This window comes from Salmo trutta, chromosome 9, assembly GCF_901001165.1.
Source record: "Salmo trutta chromosome 9, fSalTru1.1, whole genome shotgun sequence".
NCBI classification, from domain to species: domain Eukaryota; kingdom Metazoa; phylum Chordata; class Actinopteri; order Salmoniformes; family Salmonidae; genus Salmo; species Salmo trutta.
In genome coordinates, this window is record NC_042965.1 from 23,261,830 (window position 1) to 23,282,208 (window position 20,379).

General features: G+C 44.4%; 2 protein-coding genes and 1 pseudogene across 2 annotated transcripts in view; 1 reads left to right on the forward strand and 2 right to left on the reverse strand.

Annotated features, from left to right (window-relative positions):
- alkbh2 (alkB homolog 2, alpha-ketoglutarate dependent dioxygenase) overlaps positions 1-8,170 on the reverse strand; it is a 25,414-nt gene extending 17,244 nt beyond the window's left edge. Inside the window, exon 1 of the mRNA XM_029763093.1 lies at positions 7,787-8,170. Coding sequence (XP_029618953.1) covers positions 7,787-8,094 — 308 coding nt within the window. The 5' untranslated portion in view covers positions 8,095-8,170. The remainder of the gene's footprint in view (positions 1-7,786) is intronic.
- isg15 (ISG15 ubiquitin like modifier) lies at positions 19-1,293 on the reverse strand. The gene is made up of 2 exons (XM_029763097.1): positions 1,153-1,293; positions 19-703 (listed from the first exon to the last, which is right to left on the reverse strand). Exon 2 carries the CDS (start codon positions 692-694, stop codon positions 224-226), a length of 471 nt encoding a protein of 156 aa, XP_029618957.1. The 5' UTR covers positions 695-703; positions 1,153-1,293; the 3' UTR covers positions 19-223.
- On the forward strand, positions 6,682-19,975 carry LOC115200222 (serine/arginine-rich splicing factor 9-like; annotated as a pseudogene).
- Positions 19,976-20,379: the final 404 nt, after the last annotated feature.

The following is a 20,379-nucleotide window of genomic DNA, read 5'->3' on the forward strand; positions in this document are numbered from 1 at the left end:
ATGGTAGACTGAGTTTTATACTTGGTTATTACTTTATTACAATCTCATTTACATTATTTCAACAAAAGCCAATATCAGCCATGCTTAATTTAAAAGTTTCAACTGAATACAAAAGTAACACTAATCATTTTTGGACAAGATAGCTTTTTCTCTATAGACATGGAATGCATAATAAGTTAAGGGCTTCAGGTGACCGGTGGTTTCAGGTCGATACTGGGTGTCTTCAGCCTCCCCTTAGACGGAGCGTCAGGTGAATAGTGCTTAGATTTCTGACACCATAGTCTTCCAGTTTCTTGCCATCATCGAGCTGCTTGCCCTCGTGAATCAGCCTCTGTTGGTTGGCTGGGACTCCCTCCTTGTTTTGGACCTTGGCTTTGAACTGGGTTACAGTCTCACCTGATACCACCTCATATGTGTGAGTCTGGCCCTTTTCGTTTTTCAGGAACACCTGGATATGAGTGGGTTCTGTAATCAGCAACGTCAGTTTGGATCCTGAATGCAGGCCATAGTCACTCAAAGTTTTTGAATCATCGCTGAGACTGATGTTGTTCCCATTGACACCTGACAGCCTCTGCCTTTCCATGGCCACTCCAAAGTGTTGCTTGATCAGACTCTTGAGGGACCCCAGAGTGCTGTGTGGCTGAACCATCAGGGTATGTGAGTCCCCATTCAAAAGTGTTATAGTGAGTTCCATGACAGATATCTGAAAGAGGATTTAATGTATTATTTATTTGGCCTTACAATAGCATAGCTCATTTGAATGATATGAATGAATTAGTCTTTACTTAAAGCCTGCTGGTATAATGCTTTATAACTGGTTAAAAGCATGTATGATCCTTTGTCTTATAATAAGGCTTTCAATATATAATGTCCACTCTCTATCAACATTTATGCTGACTCAAATGGCAGGAATTTAGTAAGAATCATTATGAGATGATTGACAGACATAAGGGGGTATTATCATACATGCTCATGACAATTTATACAACATATTATAACCTTTATATTAACCTACAGGCTTCAAGGTTACCATTGATTCAGCCCTTTGTAATAACTAAAATAATGTGTAAGAGAGTTGCTTGATAGCTATTTAGCTTTAACAGCAGAGTTTTATATAAAGTATTATAGCCTAATGATTAAAAAAAAAATTACCTTTTCAGTAGATATTGTTGAGAAGTCCTTGTGAAGTCTTGCAAACTGTTTCAACAAATAGTTTTGAGAAATCGGTATGTTGACAAAAACAACTTCTACGATTGAAGATGGTGACCGTGTACAGCTGAGCCTGGTATATAACAGCTGATCTGCCCCGCCCCTCAAATTCAGATTCGTTTTCCCTCTTTGCCTCCCACCACTTTCGGTTTCTATTCTCTGATAATAATGATGTCTGCTGCTATTTATAGAAAGTTGTCTGCAATAGTTTTTGTTATTGTTGAGTTAATACTTAGAACAAAGTACTAGGCTAAACCCTATGAAATAAAGTAGCCCAATGACTTGCACCCATTCCAAGAATGTAATAATTTTTTTACAGTACCAGTCAAAAGTTTGGACACCTACTCATTCATGGATTTTTCTTTATTTTTACTATTTTCTACATTGTAGAATAATAGTGAAGACATCAACACTTGGGAAATAACACATATGGAATCATGTAGTAACCAAAAAAAGTGTTAAACAAATCAAAATATATGTTATATTTGAGATTCTTCAAAGTAGCCACCCTTTGCCTTGACAGCTTTGCACACGCTTGGCATTCTCTCAACCATCTTCACCTGGAATGCTTTTCCAACCGTCTTGGAGTTCCCACATATGCTGAGCACTTGTTGGGCGCTTTTCCTTCATTCTGCGGTCCAACTCATCCCAAACCATCTCAATTGGTTTGAGGTCGGGTGATTGTGGAGGCCAGGTCATCTGATGCAACACTCCGTCACTCTCCAGGTGACAACCTCATAAAGCTGGTTGAGAGAATGCCAAGAGTGTGCAAAGCTGTCATCAAGGCAAAGGGTGGCTACTTTGAAGAATCTAAAATATATTTTCTGGTTACTACATGATTCCATATGTGCTATTTCATAGTTTTGATGTTTTCACTATTATTCTACAATGTACAAATAAAGAAAACCTCTTGAATGAGTAGGTGTGTCCAAACTTTTGACTGGTACTGTATTTCATTGGTGTAAGTGTTTATACATATCACACTCAAGTTTACAAAGCTCATTCCTTATAATTCTATACATTTCTCTCATTCTAGACAATTTCCTATCATTCACACAGATGCTGTATGTCGGACACCAGAAAGAGAAACCGAATGTCATTGTCGATGAAACTCAGGCTCAGATGATAATGACTAACAATTGCAGGTATTTAGTGATACGTCAGACATACGTGAGTGCAGAGGGAATTTTAACAGCAATACAAATAGACACACCCTGCCTCACCTTTCCCAAAATGATAAGTCAGTAGTTGAACCATCACATGTTATTGTCAGCAGTTGAACCATATTGCTTTCGGACTTCACATCTCAGACTACCCAAAGTTATTCACCCTTATCTTCTCTAGTACAAACTGTAACCAGTGGAAGTACAGTTACTTTCATGTTCTCCAGTAAATCCTATTTTATTTCTGCATCTGTGGACATCTCCAAGGGTCAATGACCTCTAGTAAAATGCACAATGTAATTCTAATGAGTCAGAACTGATGTCTGCCATGTCAGCTGAGGTAAGTGGTATTGAAAGCTGTTCAGAAACTACTGAGAAGTACAGTGCATTCAGAAAGTATTCAGACCCCTTGACTTATTTCACATTTTGTAACTTCACAGACTTCCCCCCCCCCCCCCCCATCAATGTACACACACTACCCCATGACAAAGCAAAAACAGGTTAAGAAATGTTTGCAAATTTATTAAAAATAAAAAACTGAAATCACATTTACCTAAGTATTCAAACCCTTTACTCAGTACTTTGTTGAAGCACCTTTGGCAGTGATTACAGCCTCAAGTCTTCTTGGGTATCATGCTACAAGCTTGGCACACCTGCATTTGGGGAGTTTCTCCCATTCTTCTCAAGCGCCATCAGGTTGAATGAGGAGCGTCGCTGCACAGCTATTTTCAGGTCTCCAGAGATGTTCGATCAGGTTCAAGTCTGGACTCTGGTTGGGCCACTCAAGGACATTCAGAGACTTGTCCCGAAGCCATTCCTGCGTTGTCTTGGCTGTGTGCTTAGGGTCATTGTCCCGTTGGAAGGTGAACCTTTGCCCCAGTCTGAGGTCCTGAGTGCTCTGAAGCAGATTTATCAAGGATCTCTGTACTTTGCTCCATTCATCTTTTCCTTGTTCCTGATTAGTCTCTCAGTTCTTGCCGCTGAAAAATGTCCCCACAGCATGAAGCTGCCTCCACCATGCTTCACCGTAGGGATGGTGCCATGTTTCCTCCAGGCGTGACGCTTGGCATTCAGGCCTAAGAGTTCAATCTTGGTTTCATCAGACCAGAGAATCTTGTTTCTCATAGTCTGAGAGTCCTTTAGATGCCTTTGGTAAACTCAAAGCGGGATGTCGTGCCTTTTACTGAGAAGTGACTTCCGTCTGGCAACTCTACCATAAAGGCCTGATTGGTGGAGAGCTGCAGAGTTGGTTGTCCTTCTGGAACAGGTATTCCCAAACAGGGGTACGCGCAATGCCGTCGGGGGAACGCCAAATTAAAATGTGATTCACGTTATAAAAAATAATGAAGGAAAAAGGAAACCGCACACTGCTCTTGATAGTATCACTGATATTTAATAAGCTTACGTATCGGCCTCACGGCCTTCGTCAGAGCTTTTGTGAATTTTCTGAAAACCGCACCTCTATAAAAAATGTATTATATATATACTGCTCAAAAAAATAAAGGGAACACTTAAACAACACATCCTAGATATGAATGAAAGAAATAATCTTATTAAATACTTTTTTATTTACATAGTTGAATGTGCTGACAACAAAATCACACAAAAATAATCAATGGAAATCCAATTTATCAACCCATGAAGGTCTGGATTTGGAGTCACACTCAAAATTAAAGTGGAAAACCACACTACAGGCTGATCCAACTTAGATGTAACGTCCTTAAAAGAAGTCAAAATGAGGCTCAGTAGTGTGTGTGGCCTCCACGTGCCTGTATGACCTCCCTACAACGCCTGGGCATGCTCCTGATGAGGTGGCGGATGGTCTCCTGAGGGATCTCCTCCCAGACCTGGACTAAAGCATCCGCCAACTCCTGGACAGTCTGTGGTGCAACGTGGCGTTGGTGGATGGAGCGAGACATGATGTCCCAGATGTGCTCAATTGGATTCAGGTCTGGGGAACGGGCGGGCCAGTCCATAGCATCAATGCCTTCCTCTTGCAGGAACTGCTGACACACTCCAGCCACATGAGGTCTAGCATTGTCTTGTATTAGGAGGAACCCAGGACCAACCGCACCAGCATATGATCTCACAAGGGGTCTGAGGATCTCATCTCGGTACCTAATTGCAGTCAGGCTACCTCTGGCGAGTACATGGAGGGCTGTGCGGCCCCCCAAAGAAATGCCACCCCACACCATGACTGACCCACCGCCAAACCGGTCATGCTGGAGGATGTTGTAGGCAGCAGAACGTTCTCCACTGCGTCTCCAGACTCTGTCACGTCTGTCACGTGCTCAGTGTGAACCAGCTTTCATCTGTGAAGAGCACAGGGCGCCAGTGGCGAATTTGCCAATCTTGGTGTTCTCTGGCAAATGCCAAACGTCCTGCACGGTGTTGGGCTGTAAGCACAACCCCCACCTGTGGACGTCGGGCCCTCATACCACCCTCATGGAGTCTGTTTCTGACCGTTTGAGCAGACACATGCACATTTGCGGCCTGCTGGAGGTCATTTTGCAGGGCTCTGGCAGTGCTTCTCCTGCTCCTCCTTGCACAAAGGCAGAGGTAGCGGTCCTGCTGCTGGGTTGTTGCCCTCCTACGGCCTCCTCCACGTCTCCTGATGTACTGGCCTGTCTCCTGGTAGCGCCTCCATGCTCTGGACACTACGCTGACAGACACAGCAAACCTTCTTGCCATAGCTCGCATTGATGTGCCATCCTGGATGAGCTGCACTACCTGAGGCCACTTGTGTGGGTTGTAGACTCCGTCTCATGCTACCACTAGAGTGAAAGCACCGCCAGCATTCAAAAGTGACCAAAACATCAGCCAGGAAGCATAGGAACTGAGAAGTGGTCTGTGGTCCCCACCTGCAGAACCACTCCTTTATTGGGGGTGTCTTGCTAATTGCCTATAATTTCCACCTGTTGTCTATTCCATTTGCACAACAGCATGTGAAATTTGTCAATCAGTGTTGCTTCCTAAGTGGACAGTTTGATTTCACAGAAGTGTGATTGACTTGGAGTTACATTGTGTTGTTTAAGTGTTCCCTTTATTTTGTTGAGCAGTGTGTATATATATATATATATATTTTTTTTTTAAATGGTCTTTACATTTTCAAACAGCACATTTATATTTTCCAATTATACATTTGGGTGAGGTTTTTTTCCCTCGCCTGAGTAGCTTCGTTTCACTGCCAAAAATAAAATTGACCCATCTAGTGTTGAGCGAAATAACAACACAATGTCAGAGGTAGCCTAGTCAAATGTTTGAAGGGGCATGGGACTATAAAAAGTTTGGTAACCACTGTTCTGGAAGGTTCTCCCATCTCCATAGAGGAACTAGAGCTCTGTCAGAGTGACCATCGGGTTCTTGGTCACCTCCCTGACCAAAGCCCCTTCTCCCCTGATTGCTCAGTTTGGCTGAGTGGCCAGCTCTAAGAAAAGTCTTGGTGGTTCCAAACTTCTTCCATTTAAGAATGATTGAGGCCACTGTGTTCTTGGGGCCTTTCAATGCTGAATAAATTATTTGGTACCCTTCCCCAGATCTGTGCCTCGACACAATCCTGTCTCGGAGCTCTAGGGTCATTTCCTTCGACCTCAAGGCTCAGTTTTGCTCTGACATGCACTGTCAACTATGGGACCTTATATAGACAGGTGTGTGCCTTTACAAATCATGTCCAATCAATTGAATTTACCACAAGTGGACTCCTAGTTGTAGAAACATCTCAAGGATGATCAATGGAAACAGGATGCACCTGAGCTCAATTTTGAGTCTCATAGCAAAGGGTCTGCCTACTTATGTTAAAAGCTATGTTTTTTATTTTGTATTCATTTGCAAAAATTTCTAAAAACCTGTTTTCACTATGTCATTATAGGGTATTGTGTGTAGATTGAAGAGGGGAACAATTACTTAATCGATTTTAGAATAAGGCTGTAATGTAACAAAACATTTCACCTCTGATGTCCTGTTAGTAAAATACAAATACATTTTACATTACAGATGTGCCTTGAGGCAGAATTCTTGGTCATTCTAATTTCTGTAATGAGCAGAGTACTTGGGTGTTGATCTTTTCAGGCATATGACTTCAGTTACAGTCAAGGTGTAAAATGCTCAAATGTAACTAAAAAGGCCGATTGTGAATGTACGTATGGCATACTTATGCTACAACAGCTAACTAGGGAGTCTATATGAGCCTCAGTGGGTCTCAGAGACTTATCAAGGGGCCTGGGACACACACACATTGGCTGGCAGACCCTCAAGGGGCAAAAAACGAACAAACCAACATATCTCACATTTTAGTTTGTTACTGTTCGACCTGCAAAACATGACACGCAGCCCTCGAAATGTTTGTGTATTAAAAGTGTTTGTGTCCAATGGCGCCACCTGATGAATATGGTAGGAGCTTTTTGACGGAACCTGAAGTAACGGAACCGGAAGCTAGCCTAGCTAACTTCAAGCAGCATAGAGAACCACCGAGATACATTTGAGGCTACCGTTCTCCGGAGATAAGTGAAAAATAGTATTATACGAGTTTTTGAAAATAACAACAGCAACCACAAGGGTTGCAGATCTGGTCAGCGACACAGGAAGTTAGGTGAGCTATCATGAGCTCTTCCGCAAACACAAAACATGACACACGAGTCAGCCAGGCTAGCTAACGAATTGTTGTCGACAACTTGGTGTCTATGTACTGAATGATTGGGCTAACCTGAAGTAAAGGTGAGCACAGTTTGGGAATGCAGGGAATGTAGGTAACTACTACGAGGCGATATGCAACGTATTTTTCTGTTTGAAATATATTAACAAACGTAACTTGTTAGTTAACTACTGTCCCGACCCCAGCCATGTTATCCCGTTTTGGAAGGTAATATCCCATGAATAACTAAGCTAGCTTTAGCGTAGTTAGTTAGAAATCTTACCGAGCCTGGCTGGGATTTCGCCTCACAGGGTGGTTGAAACTTGGGCATGCGTCGGGGTTTCGTTAATCAAAGTGGTCACACACACATGGTTAGCTGATGTTATTGCGAGTGTAGCGAAATGCTTGTGCTTCTAGTTCCGACAGTGCGGTAATATCCTAACAATTCCACAACAACTACCTAATAAACATATATCTAAGTAATGGGATGGAATAAGAATATATAAATATGTGGATGAGCGACCGAGCGGCATTGTCAAGATACAATAGATGGTATACCAATACAGTATATACATATGGGATGACTAATGCAAGATATGTAAACATTATTAAAGTGTTATTATTGAAGTGACTTCTGATACATCTATTAAAGTGACCAATGATTTCAAGTCTGTATGTTGGCAGCAGCCTCTCTGTGTTAGTGACGGCTGTTTAACAATGATGGCCTTGAGATAGCTTCTATTTTTCTGTCTCTTGGTCCAAGCTTTGATGCACTTGTACTGACCTGTCTTTTGGATAGTAGCAGGGTGAACAGGCAGTGGCTCGGGTGGTTGTTGTCCTTGATGTTTTTTTTGTAATTCCTGTGACATTAAGTGCTGTAGGTTTCCTGGAGGGCAGGTCGTTTGACCCCGGTGATGCGTTGGGCAGACCGCACCACCCTCTGGAGAGCCCTGCGGTTGCAGGCCGTGCAGTTGCCGTAACAGGCGGTGATACAATTCGATAGGATGCTCTCAATTGTGCATCTGGAAAAGTTTTAGGTGCGACGCCAAATTTCTTCAGCTTTCTGAGGTTGAAGAGGCGCTGTTGCGACATCTTCACGACACTGTATATGTGGGTGGACCATTTCAGTTTGTCAGTGATGTGTACGCCGAGCAACTTGAAGCTTTCCACCTTCTCCACTGCTGTCCCATCGATGTGGATAGGGGGGTGCGTTCTTTGTTTCCTGACGTCCACGATCATCTCTTTTGTTTTGTTGACGTTGAGTGAGGTTGTTTTGCTGGCACCACACTCCCAGAGCCCTCACCTCCTTCCTGTAGGCTGTCTAGTCGTTGTTAGTGATCAAGTCTACTACTGTTGTCGTCTGCAATCTTGATGATTGAGTTGGAGGCGTGCATGGCCACGCAGTCATGGGTGAACAGGGAGTACAGGAGAGGGCTGAGCATGCACCCTTGTGGGGCCCCAGTGTTGAGGATCAGCGAAGTGGAGATGTTTCTTACCTTCACCACCTGGAGGCGGCCCGTCAGGAAGTCCAGGACCCAGTTGCACAGGGTGGGGTTCAGACCCAGGGTCTCGAGCTTGGAGGGTACTATGGTGTCTTCCCTGTGGCTCAGTTGGTAGAGCATGGTGTTTGCCACGCCAGCATGGTGTGTGCAACGCCAAGGTTGTGGGTTCGATTCCCACTGGGGGCCAATACAAAAAATACAAAATTTATGAAATGTATGCATTCACTACTGTAAGTCTGCTAAATGACTAAAATGTAAATGTGTTGAATGCTGAGCTGTAGTCATTGAACAGCATTCTTACATGGGTAATCCTCTTGTCCAGATGGGATAGGGTAGTGTGATGGCGATTGCATCGTCTGTGGACATATTGGGGCGGTATGCAAATTGAAGTGAGTCTAGGGTAGAAGGTAAGGTGGAGATGATATGATCCTTGACTAGTCTCTCAAAGCACTTCATGATAACAGAAGTGAGTGCTACGGTGTGATAGTCATTCAGTCACCTATGTCATCTTGGGTACAGGAACAATGATGCCCATCTTGGAGCATGTGGGGACCTTGCTCGGTATTTGAGTTTTGTGTCTATGCAGTCTTGATACATTTGACTTGTAGGGGTTGTATGAAGTGTTAACATTTGTTTAGACATTGTGAAGGGCAGAAATTGGGGGGGGGGGGGGGGGGTTCTTTGAGTTCAGGAAGTGTAAAGTATTGATAACCTTCTCTTTATTTTTTCCCATCAGGATCAGTTCTGGTAACATCATGGCAGATGGCAGGATCAACGTGGGGAACCTTCCGGCTGATGTGCAAGGGCGGGATATTGAGGATATATTCTTCAAATATGGCAAAATCCGCGACATTGAGTTAAAGAATAACAGAGGCACTATTCCCTTTGCCTTTGTGCGCTTTGAAGATACACGGTAAGATAAACCACTATCCAAGAATGGCATTCTCAATTGTTGACCAATAAGACTAGATAAATAGTGTTTGTAGTTTTGTCATCTGTGACTGACTCCCATATGACTGCCGCCACATTCTCACACGTCCTTATGCATTAGGGATGCAGAGGATGCAGTCTATGGGAGGAATGGTTATGGAGACTGCAAGCTGCGCGTTGAGCACCCTCGCTCTGCCTTCTCTAAATTCAACGGTCCCATTGGGTGGGGGTGGTGATGGAGGTCCCGGTGGTCCTAAAGGGAGGTTTGGGCCTCCTACTCGGAGATAAGAGTTCAGAGTTATTGTGACTGGTAAGTGGATAAAGTCAGTGCTTCAAATCAAATCAAATTTATTTATATAGCCCTTCGTATATCAGCTGAAATCTCAAAGTGCTGTACAGAAACCCAGCCTAAAACCCCAAACAGCAAGCAATGCATGTGAAAGAGGCACGGTGGCTAGGAAAAACTTCCTAGGAAAAACTCCCTAGAAAGGCCAAAAACCTAGGAAGAAACCTAGAGAGGAACCAGGCTATGAGGGGTGGCCAGTCCTCTTCTGGCTGTGCCGGGTGGATATTATAACAGAACATGGTCAAGATGTTAAAATGTTCATAAATGACCAGCATGGTCAAATAATAATAATCATTGTAGTTGTCGAGGGTGCAACAAGCACGTCCGGTGAACAGGTCAGGGTTCCGTAGCCGCAGGCAGAACAGTTGAAACTGGAGCAGCAGCATGGCCAGGTGGACTGGGGACAGCAAGGAGTCATCATGCCAGGTAGTCCCGAGGCATGGTCCTAGGGCTCAGGTCCTCCGAGAGAAAGAAAGAGAGAATTAGAGAGAGCATATTTAAATTCACACAGGACACCGGATAAGACAAATTAATACTCCAGATGAAACAGACTGACCCCAGCCCCCCAGCACATAAACTACTGCAGCATAAATACTGGAGGCTGAGACAGGAGGGATCAGAAGACACTGTAGCCCCATCCGATGATACCCCCGGACAGGGCCAAACAGGCAGGATATAACCCCACCCACTTTGCCAAAGCACAGCCCCCACACCACTAGAGGGATGTCTACAACCACCAACTTACCGTCCGAAGACAAGGCCGAGTATAGCCCACAAAAATCTCCGCCATGGCACAACCCAAGGGGGGGGGGCGCCAACCCAGACAGGAAGACCACGTCAGTGACTCAACCCACTCAAGTGACGCACCCCTCCCATGGACGGCATGGAAGAACACCAGTAAGTCAGTGACTCAGCCCCTGTAATAGGGTTAGAGGCAGAGAATCCCAGTGGAAAGAGGGGAACCGGCAAGGCAGAGACAGCAAGGGCGGTTCGTTGCTCCAGCCTTTCCGTTCACCTTCACACTCCTGGGCCAGACTACACTTAATCATAGGACCTACTGAAGAGATAAGTCTTCAGTAAAGACTTAAAGGTTGAGACTGAGTCTGCGTCTCTCACATGGGTAGGCAGACTATTCCATAAAAATGGAGCTCTATAGGAGAAAGCCCTACCTCCAGCCGTTTGCTTAGAAATTCTAGGGACAATTAGGAGGCTTGCGTCTTGTGACCGTAGCGTACGTGTAGGTATGTACGGCAAGACCAAATCGGAAAGATAGGTAGGAGCAAGCCCATGTAATGCTTTGTAGGTTAGCAGTAAAACCTTGAAATCAGCCCTTGCCTTAACAGGAAGCCAGTGTAGGGAGGCTAGCACTGGAGTAATATGATCAAATTTTTTGGTTCTAGTCAGGATTCTAGCAGCCGTATTTAGCACTAACTGAAGTTTGTTTAGTGCTTTATCCGGGTAGCCGGAAAGTAGAGCATTGCAGTAGTCGAGCCTAGAAGTAACAAAAGCATGGATTAATTTTTCTGCGTCATTTTTGGACAGAAAGTTTCTGATTTTTGCAATGTTACGTAGATGGAAAAAAGCTGTCCTTGAAACAGTCTTGATATGTTCTTCAAAAGAGATATCAGGGTCCAGAGTAACACCGAGGTCCTTCACAGTTTTATTTGAGACGACTGTACAACCATCCAGATTAATTGTCAGATTGAACAGAAGATCTCTTTGTTTCTTGGGACCTAGAACAAGCATCTCTGTTTTGTCCGAGTTTAAAAGTAGAAAGTTTGCAGCCATCCACTTCCTTATGTCTGAAACACAGGCTTCTAGCGAGGGCAATTTTGGAGCTTCACCATGTTTCATTGAAATGTACAGCTGTGTGTCGTCCGCATAGCAGGGAAATTTAACATTATGTTTTCGAATGACATCCCCAAGAGGTAAAATATATAGTGAAAACAATAGTGGTCCTAAAACGGAACCTTGAGGAACACCGAAATTTACAATTGATTTGTCAGAGGACAAACCATTCACAGAGACAAACTGATATCTTTCCGACAGATAAGATCTAAACCAGGCCAGAACTTGTCCATGTAGACCAATTTGGGTTTCCAATCTCTCCAAAAGAATGTGGTGATCGATGGTATCAAAAGCGGCACTAAGATCTAGGAGCACGAGGACAGATGCAGAGCCTCGGTCTGACGTCATTAAAAGGTCATTTACCACCTTCACAAGTGCAGTCTCAGTGCTATGATGGGGTCTAAAACCAGACTGAAGCGTTTCGTATACATTATTTTGTCTTCAGGAAGGCAGTGAGTTGCTGTGCAACAGCTTTTTCTAAAATTTTTGAGAGGAATGGAAGATTCGATATAGGCCGATTAGTTTTTTTTATAATTTCTGGGTCAAGATTCGGCTTTTTCAAGAGAGGCTTTATTACTGCCACTTTTAGTGAGCTTGGTACACATCCGGTGGATAGAGAGCTGTGTATTATGTTCAACGTAGGAGGGCCAAGCACAGGAAGCAGCTCTTTCAGTAGTTTAGTTGGAATAGGGTCCAGTATGCAGCTTGAGGGTTTGGAGGCCATGATTATTTTCATCATTGTGTCAAGAGATATAGTACTAAAACACTTTAGTATCTCCCTTGAGCCAAGGTCCTGGCAGAGTTGTGCAGACTCAGGACAATGGAGCTTTGGAGGAATACCCAGATTTAAAGAGGAGTCCGTAATTTGCTTTCTAATGATCATGATCTTTTCCTCAAAGAAGTTCATAAATTTATTACTGCTGAAGTGAAAGCCATCCTCCATTTGCGAATGCTGCTTTTTAGTTAGCTTTGCGACAGTATCAAAAAGAAATTTCGGATTGTTCTTATTTTCCTCAATTAAGTTGGAAAAATAGGATGATCGAGCAGCAGTGAGGGCTCTTCGATACTGCACGGTACTGTCTTTCCAAGCTAGTCGGAAGACTTCCAGTTTGGTGTGACGCCATTTCCGTTCCAATTTTCTGGAAGCTTGCTTCAGAGCTCGTGTATTTTCTGTATACCAGGGAGCTAGTTTCTTATGACAGATGTTTTTAATTTTTAGGGGTGCAACTGCATCTAGGGTATTGCGCAAGGTTAAATTGAGTTCCTCGGTTAGGTGGTTAACTGATTTTTGTCCTCTGACGTCCTTGGGTAGGCAGAGGGAGTCTGGAAGGGCATCAAGGAATCTTTGGGTTGTCTGAGAAATTATAGCACGACTTTTAATGCTCCTTGGTTGAGGTCTGAGCAGATTATTTGTTGCAATTGTAAACGCAATAAAATGGTGGTCCGATAATCCAGGATTATGAGGAAAAACATTAAGATCCACAACATTTATTCAATGGGACAAAACTAGGTCCAGAGTATGACTGTGGCAGTGAGTAGGTCCAGAGACATGTTGGACAAAACCCACTGAGTCGATGATGGCTCCGAAAGCCTTTTGGAGTGGGTCTGTGGACTTTTCCATGTGAATGTTAAAGTCACCAAAAATTAGAATATTATCTGCTATGACTACAAGATCCGATAGGAATTCAGGGAACTCAGTGAGGAACACTGCATATGGCCCAGGAGGCCTGTAAACAGTAGCTATAAAAAGTGAGTGAGTAGGCTGCATAGATTTCATGACTAGAAGCTCAAAAGACGAAAACGTCATTTTTTTTTTTGTAAATTGAAATTTGCTATCGTAGATGTTAGCAACACCTCCGCCTTTGCCGGATGCACGGGGGGTATGGTCACTAGTGTAACCAGGGGGTGAGGCCTCATTTAACACAGTAAATTCATCAGGCTTAAGCCATGTTTCAGTCAGGCCAATCACATCAAGATTATGATCAGTGATTAGTTCATTGACTATAACTGCCTTGGAAGTGAGGGATCTAACATTAAGTAACCCAATTTTGAGATGTGAAGTATCACAATCTCTTTCAATAATGGCAGGAATGGAGGAGGTCTTTATACTAGTGAGATTACTAAAGCGAACACCGCCATTTTTAATTTTGCCCAACCTAGATCGAGGCACAGACACGGTCTCAATGGGGAAAGCTGAGCTGACTACGCTGACTGTGCTAATGGCAGACTCCACTAAGCTGGCAGGCTGGCTAACAGCCTGCTGCCTGGCCTGCACCCTATTTCATTCTGGAGCTAGAGGAGTTAGAGCCCTGTCTATGTTCGTAGATAAGATGAGAGCACCCCTCCAGCTAGGATGGAGTCCGTCACTCCTCAACAGGCCAGGCTTGGTCCTGTTTGTGGGTGAGTCCCAGAAAGAGGGCCAATTATCTACAAATTCTATCTTTTGGGAGGGGCAGAACACAGTTTTCATCCAGCGATTGAGTTGTGAGACTCTGCTGTAGAGCTCATCACTCCCCCTAACTGGGAGGGGGCCAGAGACAATTAATCGATGCCGACACATCTTTCTAGCTGAATAACCCGCTGAAGCTATGTTGCGCTTGGTGACCTCCGACTGTCTCATCCTAACATCGTTGGTGCCGACATGGATAACAATCTCTATACTCTCTACACTCGCCAGTTTTAGCTTTAGCCAGCACCGTCTTTAGATTAGCCTTAACGTCGGTAGCCCTGCCCCCTGGTAAACAGTGTATGATTGCTGGATGATTCGTTTTAAGTCTAATACTGCGGGTAATGGAGTCGCCAATGACTAGGGTTTTCAATTTGTCAGAGCTAATGGTGGGAGCCGTCGGCGTCTCAGACCCCACAGCGGGAGGAGTAGAGACCAGAGAAGTCTCGGCCTCCGACTCCGACTCACTTAATGGGGAGAACCGGTTGAAAGTTTCTGTCGGCTGAATAAGCGACACCGGTTGAGCATTCCTACAGCGTTTCCCTCCAGAAGCCATGAGAAAGTTGTCCGGCTGCGGGGACCGTGCGAGGGGGTTTATACTAACGTTACTATCTGTACTTACTGGTGGCACAGACGCTGTTTCATCCTTTCCTACACTGAAATTACCCTTGCCTAGCGATTGCGTCTGAAGCTGGGCTTGCTGCACAGCTATCCTTGCCGTAAGGCGATCGTTCTCCTGTATATTATAAGTACAACGACTGCAATTAGAAGGCATCATGTTAATGTTACTTAGCTTCGGCTGTTTGAAGTCCTGACGAACCATGTCCAGATAAAACCTCCGGGGTAAGAAAGTTGAATGAAAAAAGTTGAGTGAGGGTAAAAAGTAAAAATATACGGTAATGAAAAAGTAAAAACCGTTAGGTAGCAAAGTAAGATCGGCAACAAAAACGCACAGCGGCGTAAACAAGTCTGCAAGTCTGCAAGTTGTGACCGGAAACAGGAAACAGGAAAAAACCGTATGAACAGGGAAACGGCTCAGACCATGACTCAGTTACACCAGCTCTGTTACACCAGCTCTGCTTATTTGTTTAATGAAAGCTTATCTCTTCCTTCCATCAATGTCAGTTTGCGCTCATTTCCCTCTTTGTTTTTTATATGCTGCATTTCTCAAGGTATCCGTGTAAAATAATTCCATCATAGGTGTGAAATTTACATTTGACACTGTATGCCAATGCAAGGTTATATGTACCCTGGTATTGTTGGGGGTTGCCTATAACAGTTTCCCAACCCTAGTCCTCAAGTACCCACAACAGTACACATTTTTATTGTAACCCTGGACAAGCACACATGATTCAACTAATCAAATCCAATTGTATTTGTCACATGCGGTGAATACAACAGGTGTAGACCTGACAGTGAAATGCTTACTTACAAGCGCTTAACCAACAGTGCTTTATGAAGTTAAGAAAAATAAGTGATACGTAAAAAAAAAAGAATTTAAAGTAACAAATAATTAAACAGCAGCAGTAAAATAACAATAGCGCGGCTATATACAGGGGGTACCGGTACAGAGTCGATGTGCGGGGGCACCGGTTAGTTGAGGTAATATGAAGATGGCTGCCGTTTTATTGGCTCTTAACCAACCGTGCTATTTTGTTAGTTTTTTTTTCATTGTTTAACTTGTTTTGTACATAATGTTGCTGCTACTGTCTCTTATGGCTGAAAAGAGCTTCTGGACATCAGAACAGCAATTATTCCCCTCGAATTGGACAAATTATTTTTCTTTAATGAGTCGGACGGGAAGGATATACTCCAAACACCTGAACAGGCCCTCATCCCCGTCATTCGCTGGAGAAACTGAGATTTTGTGGAAAAACATCGGGGTGCTTGTGAGGATCAGGCGACGAGTGGCTAATCTGCCTTTGCCATACGTACTGTTAGCCAATGTTCAATCGCTGGAAAATAAATTGAAACGAATTGACGAATTGAAAGCACGTATATCCTACCAACGAGACATTAAAAACTAATATTTATGTTTCGTCGTGGTTGAATGATGACATTAATAACATACAGCTGGTGGGTTATACACAGTATCGGCAAGATAGAACAGCAGTCTCTGGTAAGACACGGGCGGGGTATGTGTATATTTGTATATCTGTGTATATTTGTAAACAACAGCTGGTGCATGATATCAAAGGAAATCTCGCGGTTTTGCTCGCCTGAGGTGGAGTATCTCATAAGCTGTAGACCACACTGTCTACCAAGAGTTTTCGTAGCTGTCTACATACCACCACAGACTGATGCTGGCACTAAAACTGCACTCAATGAGCTGTATACTGCCATAAGCAAACAGTAAAACGCTCATTCAGTTTTACCTAATTTCTATCAGCATGTAAAATGTGCAACCAGAGGGGAAAACCTCTAGACCACCTTTACTCCACACACAGAGACGGACGCGTACAAAGCTCTCCCTCGCCCTCCATTTGGCAAATCTGACCATAATTATATCCTCCTGATTCCTGCATACAAGCAACAATTAAAGCAGTAAGCACCAGTGACTCGGTCTATAAAAAAAGTAGTCAGATGAAGCATATGCTAAACTACAGGACTGTTTTACTAGCACAGACGGGAATATGTTATGGGATTCTTCCGCTGGCATTGAGGAGTACACCACATCAGTCACTGGCTTCATCAATAAGTGCATCAAAGACGTCGTCCCCACAGTGACTGTACGTACATACCAGAAGCCATGGATTACAGGCAACATTCGCACTGAGCTAAAGGGTAGACCTGCCGCTTTCAAGGAGCGGGACTCTAACCCGGAAGCTTATTAGAAATTTCATTATGCCCTCTGACGAACCATCAAACAGGCAAAGCGTCAGTACAGGACTAACATCGAATCGCACTACACCAGCTCAGATGCTCATCTGATGTGGCAGTGCTTGCAAACTATTACACTACAAGGGAAGCACAGCCGAGAGCTGCCCAGTGACGCAAGCCTACCAGACAAGCTAAATAACTTCTATGCTCGCTTCGAGACAAGTAACACTGAAATATGCATGAGCGCATCAGCTGTTCCCAGACGACTGTGATCACTCTCTCCGCAGCCGATGTAAGATCTTTTAAATAGGTCAACATTCACAAGGCCGCAGGGCCAGAAGGATTACCAGGATGTGTACTCCGAGCACGCCCTGACCAACTGGCAAGTGTTTTCACTGACATTTTCTGTAATACCAACATGTTTCAAACAGACCACCATAGTCCCTGTGCCCAAGAACACCAAGGTAACCTGCCTAAATGACTACCAATCCATAGCACTCATGTCTGTAGCCATGAAATGCTTTGAAAGGCTGGTCATGGCTCATATCAACACCATTATCCCAGAAACCCTAGACTGACTCCAATTTGCATACCGCCTCAACAGATCCACAGATGATGCAATCTCTATTGCACTCCACACTGCCCTTTCCCACCTGGACAAAAGGAACACCTATTTGAGAATGCTATTCATTGACTACAGCTCAGCGTTCAACACCATAGTGCCCTCAAAGCTCATCACTAAGCTAAGGACCTTGGGACTAAACACGTCCCTCTGCAACTGGATCCTAGACTTCCTGACGGGCCGCCCCCAGGTGGTAAGGGTAGGTAACAACCCATTCTAACAGCACATCCGCCACGCTGATCCTCAACACAGGGGCCCCTCCTGTACTCCCTGTTCACTCATGATTGCACGGCCAAGCACAACTCCAACACCATCATTAAGTTTGCTTGTGACACAAAAGTGGTAGGCCTGATCACCGACAACGATGAGACAGCCTATAGGGAGGAGGTCAGAGACCTGACCGTGTGGTGTAAGGTCAACAACCTCTCCCTCAACGTGATCAAGACATAGGAGATTATTGTGGACTACAGGAAAAGGAGGACCGAGCACGCTCCCATTCTTATCGACGGGGCTGTAGTGGAGCAGGGCATCGACATCACCAACAAACTAACATGGTCCAAGCACACCAAGACAGTCGTGAAGAGGGCACAACAAAACCTTTTCCCCCTCAGGAGACTGAAAAGATTTGTCATGGGTCCTCCGATCCTCAAAAGGTTTTACAGCTGCACCATCGAGAGCATCCTGACGGGTTGCATCACTGCCTGGTATGGCAACTGCTCGGCCTCTGACCGCAAGGCACTACAGAGGGTAGTGTGTACTGCCCACCAGCATCTGTAAACTTAATGATGGTGTTGGAGTCGTGCCTGACCATGCAGTCATGGGTGAAAAGGGAGTACTGGAGGGGACTGAGCACACACCCCTGAGGGGCCCCATGTTGAGGATCAGCGTGGCTACCTATCCTTACCACCTTTGAATGTTACTCACATTGGCTACGGAGAGTGTGATCACAGTCGTCCAGAACAGCTGATGCGCTCATGCATGTTTCAGTGTTACTTGCTTTGAAGCGAGCATTGAAGTAATTTAGCTCATCTGGTAGGCTCATGTTACTGGGCAGCTCTCTGCTGTGCTTCCCTTCGTAGTCTAATAGTTCGCAGGCCCTGCCACATCCAACGAGCGTCGGAGCCAGTGTAGTACGATTCAGTCTTAGTCCTGTATTGACACTTTGCCTGTTTGATGGTCCGTCAAGCCCTCAATGAGTTGAATGAGGGTGTGTTTGTCAAGGGCAACAACAAAACTGTGCTGCTACTCGAGGACCTCGGTTGGGAAACACCGGCCTATAAAGTGCTTCATGGTTTGGTCTCTGTTCCCACAGGCCTGCCTCCGACTGGAAGCTGGCAAGACTTGAAAGATCACATGAGGGAGGCGGGAGATGTTTGTTTCACAGATGTTCAGCGGGACGGGAAAGGGGTGGTGGAGTACCTACGCAGAGAGGACATGGAGTATGCCATGCGGTGCCTAAACAGGACAGAGTTCAGATCACATCAGGTAACTAAACACTCAGATCCTCAGCTCTACAGTCTTGAAGAAATTTAGCATTTTCAGGACATTCTCTGACATGGCGGACATTTTTCAGGGGGAGACTTCATCTATCCGGGTCCATGGAGAGATGGGGGCCAGCAGAGGACGCTCCCGTTCCAGATCCAGGGGACGGTACTCACCCGCTTATCAAGGTCGCGGCTCTCCACCCCCTCGCTATCAGTCTCCCCCTGCTCGCAGGTTGTCTCGCAATAGCCTCCCTCCACGTCGCCACCCTGCAGCACACCATAGCCCACCCCCCCCGCAGCCCTCCTCCCCGTCACTACCGATAGGAGGGAGCCAAGACTGGTGATTTGCTTTTTGTTTTAGGCTGTCATGTGCATTCCACTATGAAGACTGTCTACAAATTAGGACTTTTTAAAATAGCGTAGACAGAGCGGATGGACAAATATGCATTTGCCTCACATTCTAATTGGTTCATTCTCAGACCGAGGATATAGCTAGTTAGAGATATTTGTGAAGGAGACTGCATACTGGAGGGATACAACATAATACAGCTCTTTAGTAATGTAGTGTTTCTTCACTTAAAAAAAATTCTGTAAGAACCTGTCTAGACTACCCTTCCTTGTGAATGGTTGCCTTGCAAATGTGTTTGTGCTGGTCTCAATTTTGTTCCTCTTATTTTACATGAGTGAAATAATTGTACTATTCCTGCTCCATTCTCAAATTAATCTTTATCTCGTAACAGCTTTGTAAAGTTTTTACATGTTTTTTTATAAAGTGAGTACTCTTAGTAGAATGTTTATTTGTTTTAGTTTCTCAATGCATTCATTTTTCATCCATTAGTGGCCTCAAGTCCTTGAAGCATATGTACCATTGGGAGTTATGGATTTCTGCTTTTTCAACATAATGACACTGTACATAAACAATGTTCATAGAGAATACAGTGCATACAAGGGAGTAAACAAATATCCACAACTCTGGATGATGTTTCTTTTGGTTTTGCTTCAGTTTCTGGTTTGGAGGCGCAATGAAGCCAAGCCCTGACCCTCTTTATGGTTGGACAAACAGTCTTTCTCCATGTATTTCGGGGCAATACCGAGTGGGGCCCGAGACCAGGAGGGGGACAAGGGGGCCCGACACCGTGAGTCCAATTCAAGACTATGTTTGAAATTTTGTCAAATCACCATAGGAGTTCAACATGGCCAGTATTTAGACATTCAAAAGGGTGAAAAATTGCCTGCTGAGGGAAAGTAAAGCCACTATAAATTATTACTAACCCAAACACAGTGGGGAACAATGCGCCTTCAGAGAAGGGCTAAAGATTCATAAAATATTATTTTCAATGATGTTCTGATTTAACATCTTCAGTTTTTGTTGGAAAGTG